Here is a 17,203-nt window from a genome sequence, read left to right on the forward strand (position 1 = left end):
CCTCTCTCCACTGCACCCGCTCTCTCTGTCTCTCTCTCTCTCTCTCTCTCTCTCTGTCTCTGTCTCTGTCTCTCACACCCTACCACCGTGGTTGTTTTATTGTTGCCTTCCCCTCTGTTTCCCTTTGTCTTCTGAGGAAGGAATTGTGATGATATGCATACCTTTTTGGGGTCGGGTGTTTAATCATGATGTAATACATGACAAATGAACTGGTAACGATCCCATTGAGGAGGTACTCCAGAGTTCAAATGACTCTGCTAGCCTTGAATGCATCTAAATACAGGTAGAAACTTACTGAGACCTGCTGTGCACATGCTCCCAAACAACTGCAAACTGTCTATTGGTGGAGTTCTTTTGCACGTCAGAAAGAATTTAGCTTAGGTTGCTTAAATCAAACATTTCTTACAAAAGAACGTGTATTTGTTCAAGGACAATCCGTTCTGAACGTGCATAATTTGCTATAAATATTCAAATTAATATGCAAGATGTTAAGTAGGTCCATGGTCAAGCTTTATTACAAGGAAACGCTCCTTCAAGTGAATATATTAGGAATATGGGAGTGATTGTTAGCCATCACCCATTTAGTGTAACATTAAGACAAAGCTTATAACTGGACAATAGAAACAGAACTCTTGAGGAAAGCTTTGAATGCTATTAAAGTCAGCACTTCTCGTTGGATGAATGTTGCAAGGCAAAGTACACCTGAAGGCAAATAAAGCTAGCAGGAAGTAGGTTGGAGAGTATCTAAGCAGGCAGGTATTAAACAGGCCAATATTTGAAGTAGGGGGGGGGCTTCAAATAAAAATGCACAGTGGCTACCCAGAACAGTCCTGAACAGCGCTCATCTGAGCAGAGAAAATTAAAATCAGTGGGACATCGCAGAGAAGCAATGTGAAGTGGAAAACAGTTGGGGGGAACAAGCGGGGAAAAACAGGAGCCTTGACTAGTCTCTCAATCCAGGTCACCCCCTGCGGCCGGGCTAATGTACAATAAACCAATTACAAGCCATTAATATTTAAGGCGCTAATCTCCACTCATATGTGATTTATTAAAACTGTGGAAGGATGAGGAAGGAAAATGGCTGACCCTGAGTGAAGCACAGTAGGCCGGCTGCCTCCAAACAGAGGTAAATTAGCATAGGGTTGCGTTTTGTTTTATTGAGACAAATTGGACCCAGTGCTCAAGAGCAATCAGACAAATGGGTCCCGTTCTGAAATGTGCTATCAGGTGTCAATCAAGGCCAGGGAAGCTAGATTTTTCATATTAACACCACATTTGATTATCCACAGGGCGCTTCAGCAGAATATGATTACGTGTATCTCCAAAATGTACTCATTGATTGGAACGTGCACGGGCTTCCCGGGCTATCGACACATTTTGGCAGGGCAAGAAGCAAACCTCTCCTTTTGCAGACAGTGTGGTGGTTTATCGAAGAAGTGTGTGTCAAACACACTTGATCTTGTTTTGGAAAAGCACTGCTGTGAGAGTATGTGCGGTTGTGTGTGCGTGTGTCTAAGAAACTAGGCAGCCTTGACTCCAGATGGACAACATGAGGGTTAGGCAAGGGGGGACAGGAGCTAGGCAAGGGGGGACAGGATGGTGATTTCGATAGAGAAGGGAAGAGAGGAGAAACATGAAGGCTGAGGCTGCTCTGGCAGATGCTCCCCTCATCTCAGTAAACAACATCAGCAATAAACAACGCTGTCCTCAGGGAGGCCATCAAACCCCTGTTCCCAACATCTTCAACACACAGGTTATCAAAAGATTCCTTTATCATCTTACTCTGTGCTGTTAATATGAGCCAGACCAGAGAACAGTCCCACAGTGGGGGAAAAAAAATGATCTTCTGTGGAATGGGGCCTCCGACAGCCTTTACTACATTGTCTGTGTCTTCGAAGACATTCTCATGACGGTGTAGGGATGTGTCGCTTTGCTCAGTAACCGGCTTCTCAAATGGTTAAAAGTATCATCTGGTGGTCTGGAGTTGATGGGATGAAAAGTGGAACTTCTTCACAAGTAGAAATATTCTATTTTGTCGGAAAGAGTAAAATAGACCAACTACACTGAGTATACCAAACATTAGGAACACTTTCCTAATATTGAGTTGCACTCCCTTTTGCCCTCAGAACATTCTCAATTCATTGGTGCATAGACTCCATAAGGTGTCAAGCGTTCCACACGGATGCTCGCCAATATCGACTCCGATGCTTCCCACAGTTCTTTCAAGTTGTCTGGCTGTTCTTTGAGTAGTGGACCACTTTTGATACACACGGAAACTGTTGAGTGTGAAAAACCCAGCAGTGTTGCAGTTCTTGACACAAACCGCTGCGCCTGGCACCTACTACCATACCCCGTTTAAAGGCCTTTCAATCTTTTGTCTTTGCCATTCACCCTCTGAATGGCACATATGCACAATCCCTGTTTCAATTGTCTCAAGGCTTAGAAATCCTTCTTTAACCTGTCTCTTCCCCTTCATCTACACTGATTGAAGTGGATTTAACAAGTGACCTCAATAAGGGATCATAGTTTGCACCTAGATTCACCTGGTCAGTCTATTTAATGGAAAGAGCAGGTGTTCCTAATGTTTTGTACACGGTGTAGATGCCTTGCCTGACTCCCATTGTTACTGGGTGACCCTGAAGCAACAGCCCAATAGTGAACCAGAGGTACTACCCATTATGGACATTCTCCTCTGGGATGGGGAGTGTGTGTGTGCCATTGCCGGACAGGGACCTCTGTGAATTGGAGGCAGCCCCCCTTCATGGTTTGACGCAACAGCCCAATAGAGAACAGTACTGGCATTGTCCATTATGGATCCCCAGGGGAGTCTGAATACTGGTGCGGTTACTGGACAGGGACCTCAAAGCATTGGCGAAGACCGCCCTTCCTGTTTAGAAAGTACTGCAGCACAGGCTTGGTATCCTCTGAGGAGCCTTTGCCACGCATGAGCGCTTTTGATCAGGGTACCAGGTCAGCCCGGGTGTTAAAGGAGTTATTAGGGGACTTATTAGGGCATCAGGGAGCCAGCTAAACCCCCGCTGATTCCATCATTACCGGCGCTGTGGCAGGGTCATTACCACCCCGCTGCTGGGGCTTTGTAGCAGGGATTGAGGCTCGGCTGGTGGATGGTGTGCACTGGCAAGGGCGGGAGCGACGGGAGGTTCTAATGGGGGCTGGAGGGGGTTGGGAGGAAAGCTGAGGGATATGATCAAATCCTGGGTGATAAATGGGGAAGCCCTGGCCAGAGATATCTCTGGGACTGTGGGTTTGGCCACAGTTTGGTCCTGTTCCTTCAGAGTTGACCTTTAGAAGCATTAAGGCTGGCTTTCTTTCTGGAAATGGGAACTGGGCATTAGTGGTAAGGCTAAAAGACAGCAGGACACCAGAGGTGGATGATGGGTAGAGGGAGTGGGTAAGCAGGACAAGCTCTGCACAAAATTGGAAATAAATCCATGCAGACAGATATATTACAAAAAATAGTAACCTTCTGTGATTTTGGCTGGAGCATGGGTCTCACAGTTTGGAGTGTGTCGGGGAGGCAAGCTTATTCATTTTCAAAAAAGCTGCATTTCTCTGTCATTGCAGTTGTTAATTAACGTTTAAATTGGAAACACCATTTCACATGTTCAGACACCTATACTCTAGCAAATGTCCATCAGGGGAAGAAATACACAGCAAGCCTCTATCAAATGACAGCTTCTTTGTGACTTCAAAAATAATCTAAGACCTTACTTTTATTAAGTAGAGGGGATTTCAATAACTCGGCTGAACCCAAAAAGTAATTTCTCGACCTGTAGACCGTGACATCTCTCTCTCTGCCCACCACGGGTGGGCACCGGACGGAGCGCCAGGCTCATTAGCGGCATCTACGTCATTAACACAGAGGCATGCTGGGAGAGGGAGGGACCAGTGACCTCGGCTCAGAGGGGTCGAGCGCAGCTGCCAGTCTCCTCCCTGAGGATAATGACTGGGCCGGCTAACAGCCCAATTATTGACATGCATCTTCATTAGGCTTATGGGTAGAACGGCTCGTGTAGTGTACAGCAATGACAAGGGACCCGTACTCACAGACCACTTACTGTACACAGCCATCCATCAACGCTATGATATACTAAACTAGAGATGCAGAAGGACAGTAGAGTTGGTTAAATAGGTTAAATAATTTATGTCATATTCGGTTTCGTACAATAAGGTCAATTAACTATTATCGTAATGTTTATGCCGAAAAATATGTATAAATATTGACACACTTTGAAACAGTGCTGGCACCATACCAGTATCACCATACTGGTTACTATCGTGGCAAAGAAACAAAACACAGAGCTGATTTAACTTCTTCAGGAAAACAGCCCTTAATGTTGGAAACAAACATCATTATGTTGTCATCTAGAGTCACATTTATTTATTTTCCAAGATATAGCACAATATTTGACATACAAACAGTTTGGTCTGATTAGTGTTCATTTTTGCCATGGAAAACATATTGCGATACTGGTATCATCCCAGCCCTACTTTGTTATACAGTAGACAAATGAGGTATTATTTAACTGTTATGCTACTGTAGTTGTTTTGTTACGGTTGGTTTCTCTCTCTCTTCGTTTTGTTGCTGCCACAGACTGATGAAAAGCAGTGGGGTCTCCTTAAAACATTCAGAGGCCTCAAACACATGTCATCATTATGTCGAGGCATATGTCCTCTGTCTGTTTAGCAGGCGATGTTGGAGACTGAGAAAAACCTATTAGGAGAATGGGGGTTGAAAAAGTTTGCCAACATCAATCTTATTTCAAACAGAACTGAAAAGCCCGGCCAACCGAATGACTTTTCAAATGCAGCAGGCCATGCTAGGCACTCAAACCACAAGTGCATCTGATTTGATCCCCGAAGCTGAACGCAGGCAGAACCACTGATTGATACCACCAAGTGAAGGAGTCCGGGGTAAAGAAAAGAGAGAACGAGAAAGGGAGGGAAGGAAAGAGAGAGATGGGGGGGTAGGGAGGGAGCAGGTAAATGCCAAACAACAAAATAACAATACAAAGCAGCACTGTGCACTCCAGAGCCGATTGAAATAAGACAGAACTAATAGAACCTGGCACAAGGAAACACTTCCATTTCCCCCAGCATCGCAGCAAGGTCTGGCCTGGCAGAGAGAAAGGGTTGTTTGGGGGCAGTTTAAAGGAGATGGAGAATTAGATGCAATTATTGACCTCCCCTCTTTCAGTCTTGGTAGGAGGTGATGAGCAATAGGGGTCTCCTTAGCAGGTTATCAGGGGACAGGGACAGTGGGTGGTCTGGCTGTTCCACAGGAGCCCCCCTGTAGTGCTGTTTTCTAAAGGTCAAAGTATCACTTCTTTTCCTCTTCCTGGGAAAATCAGGTTAATCCACTGAGGTGAACAAGGGGCTTTAGAATCCAATGGATATCGGCACAATTCATTACCCTCTCTGCAGCCTGGCAAACAGCTACAGTTTGGTGAGTAAATTAAATGTAAAGTAATGCGAACAGGCTAATTCTTATATTCAAAGATTCTGCTTGCTTTGAGCAAGCCCCTCTGCCAATACCGCTGGGTTCAAGCGGTGGGGATGCTAGCTGTAATTGCAGCAAGGTAGCCCTAATTGGAAATACAGTAGGAATCGGATCATCTTAAGAGGCCAGAAGCAGAGCTGCAAATCCCTGTTGATGATTTCCCTTTCTTGTTAAAACCCATTAAATGGCGAGGCTCGTAAAGCAGCGGGGGACACCGCCAGTCTTGCACTCAATTGTTTTCTGAGGTAAAGCCCTATGAATGAAATGTGCACTGGAGAAAGTAAGACATCTCAGGGGCCTATAAAATAGTGTGGTGTGTTTTTCAGACAATGTGAGTAACAAACGTGACTCCCAAGTAAAGGCGAGTTAAACAGAAGCCTTTTGCACCATTTTTCGAGGGCAGCTCCACAGGGAGCACATTTACACCTGCTTGCCTCATCTTTCACCTCAGTCTGACAATGTGTGCTTTAGTTGGAAGAGATGGGGGGAAGGAGGGATGATGGGGGAAGGAGGGATGATGGAGAAAAAAGGCCAAACCCTCCACCAGATAGACCAACACGGAGCGCAGCCCAAACCCTCCGCTAGATAGACCAACACAGAGCTCAGCTCAAACCCTCCACTAGATAGACCAACGCGGAGCGCAGCCCAAACCCTCCACTAGATAGACCAACACGGAGCGCAGCCCAAACCCACCATTAGATAGACCAACACGGAGCGCAGCCCAAACCCACCATTAGATAGACCAACACGGAGCGCAGCCCAAACCCTCCACTAGATAGACCAACACGGAGCGCAGCCCAAACCCTCCACTAGATAAACCAACACAGAGCGCAGCCCAAACCCTCCACTAGATAGACCAACACGGAGCGCAGCCCAAACCCTCCACTAGATAGACCAACATGGAGCGCAGCCCAAACCCTCCACTAGATAAACCAACACGGAGCGCAGCCCAAACCCTCCACTAGATAGACCAACACGAAGCGCAGCCCAAACCCTCCACTAGATAAACCAACACGGAGCGCAGCCCAAACCCTCCACTAGATAAACCAACATGGAGCGCAGCCCAAACCCTCCACTAGATAGAACACGGAGCGCAGCCCAAACCCTCCACTAGATAAACCAACACAGAGCGCAGCCCAAACCCTCCACTAGATAGACCAACGCGGAGCGCAGCCCAAACCCTCCACTAGATAAACCAACACGGAGCGCAGCCCAAACCCTCCACTAGATAGAACAACACGGAGCGCAGCCCAAACCCTCCACTAGATAAACCAACACGGAGCGCAGCCCAAACCCTCCACTAGATAGACCAACACGGAGTGCAGCCCAAACCCTCCACTAGATAGACCAACACGAAGCGCAGCCCAAACCCTCCACTAGATAAACCAACACGGAGCGCAGCCCAAACCCTCCACTAGATAAATAAAGGGGGCAATTTTCCTGACAAATGAAGTTGGTTTCGAGTTGGGACTCGTTTGGCAGGTTACTGGGAGGATTTAAAATCCTTGGTAATATGGTGTGATGGTAAGGTCTTGTGAACATATTACCCTACCCAGGCCCTATCCACCTGCACCATTCTCTTACTAATGGTAGAGATACCAATATCAACCTCATCTCACGCTCTAGAAAAACAGAATACCCTTCATCTGGTACAGGAAGCTCAACTTCATGTGTCATTGTCAAGACGGCTGGGAATCGAAAGTTCAACTGTCAGCATAGACATGGGGTCAGGTTCTTCGACAAAGGCAGAATAACAGGAAAACATTAAAGCACATCTTAATCTAACGCATCCTTAGATCTCACCCGTTTAAATGATTCCCATTGTAAAGTGAAGGTAAAAGAAGAAAAAAGAGGGGGGCATCTCATTTTGGTCAAATCCATCACTTCCCTCCGCGATACCGTCGCACATTGTCACCCGCTTTTAACTATGCCTTCAAAAGGATATAAGAGAATGGAACTCAGGATATCAAACATTAAACAGCATTTTTCATTCATGAGCATTTCATGTTCTGTTTCAACAATAGATGGAGAAGAGCTGAATCAGTGAACATGCTGTGGGCGTAATTGATAGGGATCCAGCTAAGGTATCTCCCAGAGGAATCCGCTATATCATGCCTTTCCAAGCTGCCAGCAGGAGAGCAGGGCTTACCTATAGAACCAGACTGTTCCATGAAAGAGGGAGAATTATAATTTGAAAAAAGACACTGAAAGAAATGTAAAGCAGAGGTATGGCTAATGTGCCTATAATTCATAGACCTTATAGAATACAAATAAAGGAAACAAAAAAATAAGAATGTAGATTAAATAGGATAGCAAATGCAATATAGTATAAATACTGCATAATACTACATTAAGCAGTGTTCTATTTTTTGCAGAATCTGAATCCCTTGTTTGTCCAAGGTGAAAATGGAATTACACATCTGAAATAACAGAAATACAGCACACAAAATCGACTTTTCATTATGGCTGGTGTTAATTAGTAACCATGTTGCTCCATTGGAACGCTATGCTTGCTTTGTGATATATCTCTCCCTTGCTGAACGGCACAGAACAAAGCAAAAACCTCTCTCTCCTCCCCCCTCTGGTTGTTTTTGGGTGTTGTTGAATAACAGAGGTGTCATGGTATCACAGTTGCAGAACATACAGTGTCTCGTTGTCTCTCCTGCAGAGAAAGCAGAGACTCGTCTCTGGGGCCTTTCCCCGTGGCTTCATTAAGCCCGGCTACAGCCGCTCCCTTGTTTCCGCTATTACGTTATTCTCTTCATCTGTATTGTGCCAACACATCACCTCCCAGCTTAGGGGCTATATTGCTGTTTATTTCAAAGAAAAACAGGAAGATGAATATTGTTATGTAGTCTTCAGGGGAAAGAAGATGGAGAGGAGGAGGGGAGAAAAAGAATAGAGGAAAAGAAGGGGAGGAGGAGAGGAAAAGGGGAGGGAGAGGAGAAGAAGAGGCTAGGGTGGGGGAGAAGGACAGGAGGAGAGAATAAGAGGAGAAAGAAAGGAGAAGGAGGAGAGGAGAAAAATAAAGGAGAAGGTGGAGAATAGAAGGAGAGGAGAGGCAACAGAACAGTAAGGGCTGCTGGGTAGTCATCACCCCTAACAACTCAGAAGGGCTGTGATTCCAGAAGGGCTGTGATAACAGGCCCTTTACCCCTCCCTCCCACTAGGGCAGGGATTAGATGAGTGTGTACACACTACACATGCTGTCAGAGAGCAGGAAATCACTGGCATTGTCATGGGAGAAATATCCAGCCAACACACCACACCACACTGCCTCTCCCTCAAATCACAAACGTGCTGTCCTTCTGCTTGTGTTACTCATCAACAAGTTAGATCTCTAAAAGCAACTGGCCGGGACAAGAGTATACTCCCTTGGCATTCTTCCCCGGGTGCCCGTGTGGAGGAGCGTCTACTCGACTGGAAAAGGGCAGAGTCAAGCGTGACTGTCCTCAGTTCACCCACACACACATGCAGTGCATTCGGAAAGTATTCAGACCCTCCCGACTTTTTCCACATTTTGTTATGTTACAGCCTTATTCTAAAATTGATTAAATAGATTTGCTTCCATCATTAATCTACATACAATACCCCATAATGACAAAGCAAAAAAAAAAAAAAAAAAGCAACTCCTGCCTTGTCTTGGCTGTGTGCTAAGGTTCGTTGTCCTGTTGGAAAGTGAACCTTCACCCCAGTCGGAGGTCCTAAGCGCTCCGGAGCAGGTTTTCATCAAGGACTTCTTTGTACTTCTCTCCGTTCATCTTTGCCTCAATGCTGACTAGTCTCCCAGCATGATGCTGCCACCACTATGCTTCACCGTAGGGATGGGGCCCTCTGACATGCACTATCAATTGTGGGACATTATATATACAGGTGTGTATCATTCCAAATCATGCCCAATCAATTGAATGTACCAATAAAGTTGTGGAAACATCTCATGGATGATCAATGAAAACAGGATGCACCTGAGCTCAATTTCGAGTCTCACAACAAAGGGTCTGAATACTTATGTAAATAAGGTATCAGTTTTTTATATTCTTTATATATTTGCAAACATTTCTAAAAACAGTTTTTGCTTTGCCATTATGGGGTATTGTGTGTAGATAGAGGATTTTTATTTTTATTTAATCCATTTTAGAATAAGGCTGTAAAGTAACAAAATGTGTAAAAAGTCAAGGGGTTTGAATACTTTCTGAATGCACTGTACATACAAAGATATGTGCAAAAGCGTTCAGATATACACTGAGAAACGCAATCACATACACAACACCTTTTGACTTTTTCGCAAGAATTCACATTGTGTGGAGTCCTTTTCATCACGTACACACATACTCTGAAAGCCACTCAACAAATTCAAAGAATACCCACAAACACAGCACAACAACAACAACAGCAGCATCAGCAGCAGCAGCAGAACCACTAATTGACTCAGAGAGATTTCAACCCACAACCATCCACAGCCGGATTGTTGAAAGACGAAAAAAAAGGGGGGGGGGGGGGTGGTTTAACTATAATTAACATTTGAGAGACAAATGGTTTCCTAAAGTGTCAGGAGATGAAATAGTTTTCCCAGACCCGGGTGGCCAAACGAAGTGTGTGTGTAGATTCATTAGTAAAGGAGTAGAGATAGATGGGGCCTGCTTACCTTTGGTCCTGGAGGAAAAGCTGAGGGAGAGCTGTTCAAAGAATTCTTGATTCTCAAACTTCTCCTCTTTGACTTTGATCCAGAAGCAATTCTCCGCCATTTCCTGAGGCACTATCTGCAACGACAAGGAGGATTCCATTATCGCAAGGCCCAATCAGCAGCTGCCATTCCTTCCACAAGCGGTCTGGCTGCAACTCCACTTAAATGCCACTTCTTCAAACCCCACTCACCTAGAAACGGTGAAGCATTGTGTGTGTGCGCTTTGCAGATCACCCGTCATGTTACACATTGCACTCCATTTTTTCCCCCTCATTTATCACAAAACACAGTTGGATAAAGTTTGTTCATGTTGCCAGCGATTTCAAGCACCTTTCTACTATGACACACGTCCCACAGTTTTTGTAATGTTGTAATATTGAGGGCTCTTGTACAGATGGATTGATGACTTTCTGTGAGGAGCAAGGATTGCATGGAGACGGGTATAACTATTTTAGCAACCACAATAAACACCATTCAGCCTGTCACTTCCTGTTTTTAATAAAGCTTATCCAACGCAATAAATACATTGGCCAGTCACAAAATATATCAGTGACTAGGTATATTACTTCAGCTCAAAATAATCCTAATAATAGTCCCAATAGTCGTGAAATAATCATACAATAATATGCCAAGATATTGTGAAAATGTATTCTGTATTAACCCATCCACACTGCTCCGGCCAAACGCCACACCCACATTTCTTCTCCACAACGAATGTATGGAGCGATCAGTAGAACAGCGGAATTAAATGCAGGATGAGTCGTCAGGCAAGTATAAGCCATTGATATGAAAACTATTGAGCTGTATTGATAGTGACATTGATCAAATTACAAGTGAATTGATCAAATACTTGTTCAGGTGCATCTTGGGTTATTCCCAGGCTAATAAACTATTCAGATCCATTTTGAGAGATTAGGCTGGATGGACGTACTCCCAGAGCCCTGCAAAACGCTGTAGGTGCTCTGTCTAGCTTCATTGAAAGCTTCAGTATATTGGCCATTTAGTCTGTCTATTTGTTATTTTCAAATTCCATATGCTAGTGTTTGTCAACATATTGTAAATATTTTGGATCCATCTTTAGTAATATATTCCGTTCTTGTAAATAAATACATATTTTGTCTTTGTGTAGGAAACAAAAAGATGAACAAACCAAATTCACCAAAGATTTGCAAGGATTCATATAGTTTTGTCTTAGTTTGTAGTTTACATATATTTTCCCTTCACCTCACCATTGGTTCTACCTCTATATTCCTCAGTTGATTAAAACACTAGACAGCAAGCGTTCTCACCAAGAGGGACATCTCTCTACTACATAAATGTGACAGTGCAAAATAATTAGATGTGCCTAGAAGACCTCATGCCAACCTGAGACTTGAAAGTTCTTGTTGACTTCTCCCGCCTTTCAACTCTGTACATGGAATGAAACGATGGCAGGCTCCTGTACATACAGAACTGACAACAACCACACCTTGCTGTATTTGTGCTTGATAATTGGCTAGTAATGTGCGTGGCGATGTCCTTCAGAAGTCCATTACGGGTTGCGTAGAGTGCCTTGGTCTGTGATGATGACACGGTCATGACACAGTGTGGGCCGGGACAATTGGTTTCTCATTGCAACCTGTGTTATTAGCCCCTTAACGAGACAAGGCAACGCAAGTTGCAAGGGCACTCACTAGAGAGAGAGAGAGAGTGAGGGGGAACCACTTGACAAGAGGTGTTTGTTGTAAAAAAGGATACAGACAAAACAGGAGCACAAGCGACTAGGGCTGTGGAAGTCATTACATTTTGTCATGTCAGACTGCCGGATTCATGGAAATTGACCGTTAATTAACATAAACATGTTTAGCATCTCCTGGCCACTGATGCGAGCCTTTTGAACATCTACATTTAAACAAGACTATTAAATCAATTTATTATACACCATCCCAATAAATCCATTTTAGTTTTTTTGCAGGTCTAGAGAAACATTATGATATGAAGAAAATGTCTTTCAGAAGAACAGGATATGAGTTGGCCTGCTGTATCTTACAGTACCTGGCTGTGTTCACTTAGCTGACAAGATATGATTATAAGTCCAGGCCATTATTTTATACATGTTTTTATAGCAAAAATAATATAATTGAACTTATAATATAACTGAAAAAAATAGAAAGGATATTTTTCCAATTACAGAGCGAGTGTGTATATGAAGTGGCTATGTTGAGTAGCACGCGTTCCAGCAGGTATATCTCACTGGTCATCCCCAAAGCCAATTACTCCTTTGGTCGTCTTTCCTTCCAGTTCTCTGCTGCCAATGACTGGAACGAACTGCAAAAATCTCTGAAGCTGGAGACTCATATCTCCCTCACTAGCTTTAAGCACCAGCTGTCAGATCAGCTCACAGATCACTGCACCTGTACATAGCCCATCTGTAAACAGCCCATCTATCTACCTACCTCATCCCCATACTGTATTTATTTATTTATCTTGCTCCTTTGCACCCCAGTATCTCTACTTGCACATGAATATTCTGCACATCTACCATTCCAGTGTTTAATTGCTATATTGTAATTACTTCGCCATCATGGCCTATTTATTTCCTTAACTTACCTCATTTGCACTCACTGTATATAGACTTTTTGTTTTCTTTTATTCTACTGTATTATTGACTGTATGTTATGTTTATTCCATGTGTAACTGTGTTGTTGTATTGTGTCGAATTGCTATACTTTATCTTGGCCAGGTCACAGTTGCAAATCAGAACTTGTTCTCAACTAGCCTAAATAAAGGTGAAATAAAAAAATAAAAATAAAAGTGATAATTTGAAACAGGTCCAACAGTATATGCTAGATTTAGAGTTATTTGGCAACTTTAGTTGTGAAGGATACAAACCTTAGAATGCCTTAGAAATATAAATGGGCTGTATGATGCGACTACAGGCTATTTACGATTTGAGAAAGTCGCAAAAAGCTTGTGCTCTGATCCTTGCCTCCGGCTGCACAGCTGTTCTCTCATCAAGTGATCATACTTTCACCCATCAGAATATTCTCAATTTAATCTCGTCTTTACTATTATGTTAAATTAGTTCTGATTCAGAATGGCCCATTATTAAAAGGGCAGGAACAGGGGCAGGGGAAAAAGACTGTATGCACCTGAATAGTGAATGGAGGCCGTGAGCTCCCACCGGTACTCGTGATATCCAGTTGGTAGTGACAGTCTTGTCCCATCGTTGCAATTCCCGTACGGACTCGGGAGAGAAGGTTGAGAACCATGCATCCTCCGAAACACAACCCTGCCAAGCCGCACAGCTTCTTCACACACTGCTCGCTTAACCCGGAAGCCAGCCACACCAATGTGTCGGAAGAAACACTGGCGACCGTGTCAGCGTGCATGCCGCAGCCGACTGCGACACAGGCAGGCATGGAACCCGGGTCTGTAGTGAAGCCTCAAGGACTTCAATGCAATGCCTTAGACCACTGCTCCACTCGGGAGGCCCTCCAACAGTACATTTTGTCAGCTACTTCGGTTTTACAGCGGATAATGTGCTTAATATGAGCAGCTGAGAAATAAATATAACACTTATTTCACTCCACACATCAACCATTTTTTGAGGAGCATGTTCTCACTGACCCGACAGGTATTATCTCACTGGCCGACTGGTCGGCTGGCCCTCGCTACATATTCGTCGCCAGACCCACTGGCTCCAGGTCATCTACAAATCCATGATAGGTAAAGCTCCGCCTTATCTCAGTTCACTGGTCACGATGGCAACACCCACCCGTAGCATGCGCTCCAGCAGGTGTATCTCACTGATCATCCCTAAAGCCAACACCTCATTTGGCCACCTTTCGTTCCAGTTCTCTGCTGCCTGTGACTGGAACGAATTGCAAAAATCTCTGAAGTTGGAGACTTTTATCTCCCTCACCAACTTCAAACATCTGCTATCTGAGCAGTTAACCGATCGCTGCAGCTGTACATAGTCTATCGGTAAATAGCCCATTATCTCGTTGGCCCGACAGGTATTATCTCGCTGGCCCGACAGGTATTATCTCGCTGGCCCGACAGGTATTATCTCACTGGCCCGACAGGTATTATCTCACTGGCCCGACAGGTATTATCTCACTGGCCCGACAGGTATTATCTCACTGGCCCGACAGGTATTATCTCACTGGCCCGACAGGTATTATCTCGCTGGCCCGACAGGTATGATCTCGCTGGCCCGACAGGTATGATCTCGCTGGCCCGACAGGTATGATCTCGCTGGCCCGACAGGTATGATCTCGCTGGCCCGACAGGTATGATCTCGCTGGCCCGACAGGTATGATCTCGCTGGCCCGACAGGTATTATCTCGCTGGCCCGACAGGTATTATCTCGCTGGCCCGACAGGTATTATCTCGCTGGCCCGACAGGTATTATCTCGCTGGCCCGACAGGTATTATCTCGCTGACCCGACAGGTATTATCTCACTGGCCCGACAGGTATTATCTCACTGGCCCGACAGGTATTATCTCACTGGCCCGACAGGTATTATCTCACTGGCCCGACAGGTATTATCTCACTGGCCCGACAGGTATTATCTCACTGGCCCGACAGGTATTATCTCACTGGCCCGACAGGTATTATCTCACTGGCCCGACAGGTATTATCTCACTGGCCCGACAGGTATTATCTCACTGGCCCGACAGGTATTATCTCACTGGCCCGACAGGTATTATCTCACTGGCCCGACAGGTATTATCTCACTGGCCCGACAGGTATTATCTCACTGGCCCGACAGGTATTATCTCACTGGCCCGACAGGTATTATCTCACTGGCCCGACAGGTATTATTCCAGCCAAACTCTGTATGACATGGGTTCTCTAATCTTGTTCCTGCAGCTACCTGGCGCTTAATTTGGGAAACCAAGTGAAATCTGTTTGGGAACATCTGGAGCAGGTATTCCCAGGGGTACGCGCAATGCAGTCAGGGGTATGCCAAAAAAATGTAATTCACACTATATATATATATATATATATATAGATAAAATGTGGGCCGGGACAGTTGGTTTCTCAATGCAACCTGTGTTAATGCAACCTGTTTTAATATTTTCCAACGGGGCTAAACATTTGGGCAAGGTTTTTTTCTTGCCTGAGTAGCCGCGTTTCACTGCCAAAAAACTATTAAACCACCCAGTGGTCAGCGAAATAACAACACAATGTCAAATACAGGTAGCTTGGTCAAATAATTAACATCCAAATACATTAACCGTTACTCTCTCACGGGAAACATTCACTCTTGCGCAGACATTTAGAAACGAAACATGACAACTTGAAAAATAAACCAGAGGAGTTTTTTGAGTGAGAATAAAGACAACTTTGGAGTAGTAAGACAAGTATAAAAGCAACAGATCCCATTAATAAGAAGGTGCTAGAAGTGTCTTATATGGTGAGCTATCAAGTGGCTAGGACAGGCAAGCCCCATACTATTGTGGAGGACTTCATTCTCCCTGCTGCTGTAGATATTGCTGGGACAATGCTGGGGTAAAAAGCCCAAAAAACGATACAGACAATGCCTTCATCAAACAACACTGTTTCACGACACATCAGTGACATGGCAGGAGATGTTTTGAAACAATTACTGCTTCGCATACAAGCCAGTGAATTATATGCATTACAGCTGGATGAGTCAACAGATGTGGCGGGCCTGGCACAGCTCCTGGTATACTGTATGTCTGTTATGTTTATGGGGGGTCACTTAAGGAAGACATTCGCTTCTGCAAACCACTGGAAACCAGGACAACATGAGAGGATATTTTTTAAGTACTGGACAGCTTTGTGACATCAAATGGACGTTGGCGGTCAAGATGTGTTGGTATCTGTACTGATGGCGCAAAAGCTATGACAGGGAGACATAGTGGAGTGGTAATGTGTGTGCAAGCAGTTGCTCCCGACACCACTTGAGCACACTGCAGCATCCCCCGAGAGGCTATTGCTGCCAAGGGAATGCCTGACAGCTTGAAAGACATTTTGGACACTACAGTGAAAATGGTTGACTTTGTTAAAGCAAGACCCTGAACTCTCGTGTATTTTATGCATTATGGAATGATATGTGCAGCGCCCATGTAACCAATTTACAACATACAGAAGTGTGCAGGTTATCAAGGGGAAAAGTTTTGACATGTTTTTTGGAATTAAAAGACGAGTTAAATGTTTTCTTTACTGACCATAATTTTAACTTGTCTGACCGCTTGCATGATGACAAGCTTCTCACACGACTGGCCTATCTGGGTGATGTTTTTTCTTGCCTGAATGGATTGCAGGGACTCTCTGCAACTATATTCAACGTGTGGGACAAAATTTAAGCTATGATTAAGAAGTTGGAGCTCTTATCTGTCTGCATTAACAAGGACAACACACAGGTATTTCCATCATTGCATGATATTGTTGTGTGCAAATTAACTCAAGCTTACGGCTAATGTCAAATGTGATATAGCGAAGCATCTGGTGAGCTGGGTGCACAATTACCCAATTACCCAATTACCCAGGTTCCCGAAACGGATGACGCAAACAACTGGATTCGTTATCCCTTACATGCCCTGCCTCCAGTCCACTTACATACAAGAGAGCCTCATTAATAAGAGAGCCTCATCAAAATTGCAACAAGCGGTTCTGTGAAAATTGAATTAAATCAGAAGCCACTGCCAAATTTCAGGATAGGGCTGCGCTCAGAGTATCCTGCCTTGGCATATCAGCTGTTAAGACACTGATGCCCTTTGCAACCACATACTTATGTGAGGGTGGATTCTCGGCCATCATTAGCATGAAAACTAAATACAGGCACAGACTGTGTGGAAAATGATTTAAGACAGACTCTCCAATACAAATCAACATTGCAGAATTATGTGCATCCTTCTCATTAACCTGTGGTGAGTTGTTCACCATTTTCGATGAACAAATAAAGGTGTTATATGTAAGATGGCTAAATAAAGAGCAAAATTATTGATTATTATTATATTACTATTTGTGCCCTGGTCCTATA

General features: G+C 44.4%; 1 protein-coding gene across 13 annotated transcripts in view; it reads right to left on the bottom strand.

Annotated features, from left to right (window-relative positions):
• Positions 1–17,203, bottom strand: part of diaph2 (diaphanous related formin 2) — a 705,396-nt gene that overhangs the window by 430,044 nt on the left and 258,149 nt on the right. For all 13 annotated transcript variants that reach the window (XM_090198585.1, XM_090198584.1, XM_090198577.1 and 10 more), the window contains one exon: positions 10,167–10,281. In XM_090198585.1, the coding sequence (XP_090054711.1) occupies positions 10,167–10,281 (115 nt within the window). The remainder of the gene's footprint in view (positions 1–10,166; positions 10,282–17,203) is intronic.

Source organism: Oncorhynchus mykiss, chromosome 14 (assembly GCF_057628025.1).
Source record: "Oncorhynchus mykiss isolate SJ-2025 chromosome 14, ASM5762802v1, whole genome shotgun sequence".
NCBI classification, from domain to species: Eukaryota; Metazoa; Chordata; class Actinopteri; order Salmoniformes; family Salmonidae; genus Oncorhynchus; species Oncorhynchus mykiss.